This window comes from Diaphorina citri, unplaced genomic scaffold (assembly GCF_000475195.1).
Source record: "Diaphorina citri unplaced genomic scaffold, Diaci psyllid genome assembly version 1.1 scaffold7541, whole genome shotgun sequence".
In the NCBI taxonomy this organism is placed as follows: domain Eukaryota; kingdom Metazoa; phylum Arthropoda; class Insecta; order Hemiptera; family Psyllidae; genus Diaphorina; species Diaphorina citri.
This window is the reverse complement of record NW_007384917.1, coordinates 1-3,460: the sequence shown is the minus strand read 5'-3', so window position 1 is coordinate 3,460 and position 3,460 is coordinate 1. Positions and strand designations below refer to the sequence as shown.

General features: G+C 37.3%; 1 protein-coding gene across 1 annotated transcript; it reads right to left on the bottom strand.

The window, feature by feature from the left end:
* Window positions 1–148: 148 nt before the first annotated feature.
* On the bottom strand, window positions 149–3,278 carry LOC103522243 (protein MAK16 homolog; the record flags this gene model as incomplete). Its single annotated transcript, XM_008487345.2, is given in 5 exon segments — window positions 149–774; window positions 1,479–1,556; window positions 2,097–2,261; window positions 2,702–2,831; window positions 3,096–3,278. Coding segments are annotated over 5 exon segments (682 nt in total), but the record flags the coding sequence as incomplete, so codon positions are not given.
* Window positions 3,279–3,460: the final 182 nt, after the last annotated feature.

Genomic DNA, 3,460 nt, shown 5'->3' with positions numbered 1-3,460 from the left:
CTCGGCACCATAGATCATGGCAGGTCTGACAACCGTCTTATGTATTTTCCCTTTCAATCTCACATTCATCCTTCTATCCCTTATATACCTTTTTATTACTATTGTAATAATAAAGGAAGGACGGACTAAAAAGGGGAAGACAATTTAATTTTTAAATTTAAATCATAAAATTGAACTTTATTTCTTCCTTTTTGAAAAATTACCTACTGAGCAAATAGGTACAATAATTTTCAACATATCAATTATTAACAATGAATCACATATTAACATACTCTCCAATAAGTTGATGTCACAAAGTCCGCAATAGCTGATCCGAAGGTACTGGGTTCGAATTCTGACAAGTTGGGGAATTCTTCAGACCGACTGTTTCAGTTCTCAATAGTCTCAATGCCAATTCACAATTTCACACACAATGATCAATATTACCTACTATCTCACGACCTGATCGTATGATAAATCTAAACAGAGAGTGAACTCTGTTACAATAACTGAATAATGAATGACGTACTTTTTGAATTGGAATCAGTCCCTCAGTCCAAATTCCCAAAATCAGGAAATGGGTGGAAATATCCGTTTTTTCTTCCGAAAAAATACACCTGTTCAAAAAATTCACGTGATTTTTTTGACGTGGTTTCTGACGTAAAATTTTCAGGTGGTTTTGGACCTAGATGAAGCTCCGGAATATTCATACTCAATCTGAACCTTGGGCCTCTTGCTCTTCACACCTTGTTTAGATGTAGACGCCTCTGTGGATTCAAGACTTGTATTCAGGTCCTGGAACAAGAAGTAAGTAAACAGGAATTTTAATCGTGTTGAGCATAAATAATTGTCACAAATGTCGTTCCCCGCTTAATATACTACGCTAAATTTTAGGACTTCACTTGGACTCAAACCACCAACCTCCCAAAATTCCAAGTCCACCGTGCTAACCACTGCACCACTGAGGTTGGTTACAAGAAGTAAACATTTATGACTATAAGCACAGAAGAAACCTGCCTCGGTGGCGTAGTGGTCAAGGCACCCTGGTAAACAAGAGGATGTGAGTTCAATATCAGCTGAAAGAAGGAAAACAGAACCTCAAACCTCGTATAATATGCTATTATATCAATTACCTACTATTATCTTATTGACCGAACGAAGTGAAGGTCTACGTTTTAACTCGACCATTTTGCATTTGGTTTAGATGTTTGTTTATGTGTTTGAATGATTTTTAAGCTATAACTGGCGATTGCTTGGTCCGATTTTGATGAAATCTGGTAAACTTCTTAATGACATCAATGAATGTCGATCCTTGACATTTGGAGTCCCTACATTGAACGGGGTCCATTTTGGCCTGGACTTGAAAGACCCCCAATAGGTGAATCATATATCAAAAAAGAGGTTCTCTATTACACTGTTAGCATAATGGAACAACTTGTTCCAAGCTGACAGTCTCAATAAAGCACTACTTATACTTACAACTTATTCACGTGACTTACCTCTAGCTCTTCATCTGATGGTTCAAAGTCAGACGTATACTCTATCGCTCCCTCATCGTCATCTTCTTCTTCAGATTCCTGAAATCATATCAAGTTTAGCAGTTGTTAATGGTTTGCTTAATTGGACACAAATATTACGTGATTGGTTAATTATTAATTAATTGGACATCATTAACGTAAGGGGAATTGCCTTATGGATGGTTCTTTTCTGCTTGATGTTGTCCAGCTGGGTGTTCATTAAGCTTATTGGTAAAGGTAGGGCCATCGGCTTTAATAAACGCCCTTGGTCACTGCGACCTGGTTAGATCTTTTGTGACAATCATTAAGCTTCCATTAAGGTACTCTTCCCCTTCGCCAGTCTAGTTAGATTGGAGAGTAGAGCGTCTACCTTGTAAGCCCCCAGGTCGCGGGTACGATTCCCGCCCGCAGCGGATTTATTTCATCCTAAAGTCCCTAAACAGATAAGGTTTGACTGACTTTCTAGACCTTAGCAGTAACATTAAGAAAACAATAATGTCACACTTGCATGGTCTCTAATGACATGGTGTCTTTTTGGGTTTTAGTCGTCTTATTCGGAGCCAAAAATTAAAGTCAACATTCCATTTTAGGCTATCTTACCCCTTCTTCTGCCTCCACAAATTCATCCACGTTCATTTTCTCTGCCTCTTCATCAATTTCCTCTTCATCTTCCACCTCCTCTTCTTCATCATCACTTGCTCCCACCTTCTCCTTGTCCAGAGCTCTATTGAATGCTGTCGGATTGTAGTTGTAAATGTCACCATACTGAAAATTACAAAAAATAGGTAGAAGGTATAAACACAAAGTTCCAAACTACAAGCTTAGATTCAGAGAGGGGTTGAGTGGATTGGAACACATCTGACATCACATGCCTTCAGGCACACTCTATTTGTAAAGGGTCTAGGTTTACTTTGCCCTTGGGGTCAATTCAATTTAAAAGAAAAAATATGAGTGGCACTTTCAACAATTTGAGACACTATCATTCTGTAGGTTGCACTGACAATAAGGTTTGAGCAAAAGGTACAATCTGTAAATAATGTAATTCTCATTAAGCTTTTGGTACCAAAACAGATAAACAGAAAGCTCTACTACTCAATTATCTTCAATAAGTACTTCATAGAAGCTTAACCCAACCCATCCTTTAGGGCTGTTTGGCCTTACATTTAACCCTCTGAGTGGGGTTTTTGTGTGTGATAAATACTTACTGTTCCTTTCTTAAGTCTGTCTACGAGCTCCTTCTCAATAGCATTGTCAATACGAGCAACAATCAGTGCTTTCTTTTCTCGTTTCCTGACTCTGCGTTCTATTTTGTTTTGCAGCGGTACAATCTTCTTCCTGGAAACATGAGGAGTTAGCTGTGGTAAATAAAATTTCAATACCCTGCTCACTGATTATTTATTATGGCTCAAGAGTACTTAAAACAAAAAGGACCTTGGAAGATTTTTTAGTGTTACACCAATATATTTAATTTTTTCTGCTGTTCATATAATGATTTGCTATCTTGATTAAAAGGCTAAATTGAACTCAAGGGTGGGAGATAATGAACCACAGTGATCATTCAGTTGGTCTGTCTTATTTATCTCATTAAAAATTACTTACAATCTGCCCAGCCTCAGCTTTCTCATTCGAATCAAATATTGTGTGAGCTTGACAAATCTTTGTTTGCATTTTGATTTGATGTAACCAGGCCAATACAGCAAATGCTCATTCATTTGATAGATGGCCTTTTCAAAGTTTTTGGACAGCTTCACTTTTTCCCATAATTTCTTTGGGAAGTGAGACCTGAAAGAAGAAAAAAATTGCATCCTTTCAATGAATCATACAGAAGGTTGTTATCTAAATATACTTCTTGTTTATTTATGCCTAGGTATAAACTTATGCCTAGGTACTATTAGATGGGCTGGATCTGAATAGACCAACTAAAGAAAAAAAAAAAAAAAAAATCTAGCCAGTACCATGGGATT